Source organism: Myotis lucifugus, unplaced genomic scaffold (assembly GCF_000147115.1).
Source record: "Myotis lucifugus unplaced genomic scaffold, Myoluc2.0 scaffold_673, whole genome shotgun sequence".
Lineage (NCBI taxonomy): Eukaryota > Metazoa > Chordata > Mammalia > Chiroptera > Vespertilionidae > Myotis > Myotis lucifugus.
In genome coordinates, this window is record NW_005871721.1 from 88602 (window position 1) to 89605 (window position 1004).

General features: G+C 67.0%; 1 protein-coding gene across 1 annotated transcript in view; it reads right to left on the minus strand.

Moving 5' to 3' along the window:
* ESRP1 (epithelial splicing regulatory protein 1) overlaps positions 1-162 on the minus strand; it is a 48987-nt gene extending 48825 nt beyond the window's left edge. Inside the window, exon 1 of the mRNA XM_023746400.1 lies at positions 23-162. Coding sequence (XP_023602168.1) covers positions 23-162 — 140 coding nt within the window. The remainder of the gene's footprint in view (positions 1-22) is intronic.
* Positions 163-1004: the final 842 nt, after the last annotated feature.

The window sequence follows — 1004 nt, forward strand, 5'->3', positions numbered from 1 at the left end:
AGCGGCTGGGGGGGAACCCTACCTTCTTGTTGGCCCAGATCCACGACTTTCCATAACCAGCAGGATCAGCTCCTTCTCATCCGAGCCAAGCTTGGCCCCCGTGGGCCCCAGCAGTGATTCCCAAAAAAGCACCACCAAGTAGTCCCGGAGAACGCCCGTCATGACGAGCGGTGGGGAGGGGGAGAAAGGGGGGGTCGGGCGGCGGCGCGGGAGAGAGGACCGGAAAGCCCGTTGCTAGCACGCTCCAGAAAAGAAAAGGAAAAGTGCGCCCATCGCCTCCTCCGACACGTTCACTTCCTCCTCTCCCCGCAGCCGGAGCAAAAGGCGGTAACCAGCCACCCCAGCCGACACCTGGCCAGCGCTCCACACCCTGGGCAGGAAGGGGGGCGGGAGGGAGGGCGCCGCCGACCTGCCCTTTTTGTATTCAGTTGCCGGTGCGTCTATGCAAAGAGCCTCGAGCCGGGCTGCACCCCCGGGAGGCGCGCGCAATGGCTGAAAGCTTTTCTGTTTTGGGATGTGGCTCTACCTGCCCGCCCCTTCCCCCTCCCCCACGTGGTGCAGGTAAGAGACACCTGGCGGCGCCGGCCTATTGGCTCCTTCAAACCACGACGTGGCAGCGGTGGGGGAGGAGGCCGCCTGGGGAAAAGGAGGAGGAGGGGGCGGGAGACAATGGCTGGATGAATGGAGAGGGGCGGCCGGGAGAGGCGGGGGGTGGGGGGAGACACGCAGGGCGGGAAGAGGCTGTGGCCACCCAGAGGATAGCTGAGGCTTGGAGGGAAAAGGGTGAGGGGGAAAGGGCGCGGGGGTCACGCCTTTGGAGGTAACCGAGAGGTGTAGGGGTTTGGAGAAATGCCGGCCGTGGGGAGCGAAGCCGGAGGAGGACCGGCGCGGGGAGGCGCAAGGAGGCCAGAGGTGAAGCCCGGGTGCGGGGCTGCCCGGGGCGCGGTGCCGGGTCGGCGAGGAAGGGGCGTTGGGGGGTTTAGGTTGCCCGTCGCCGGGTCGGC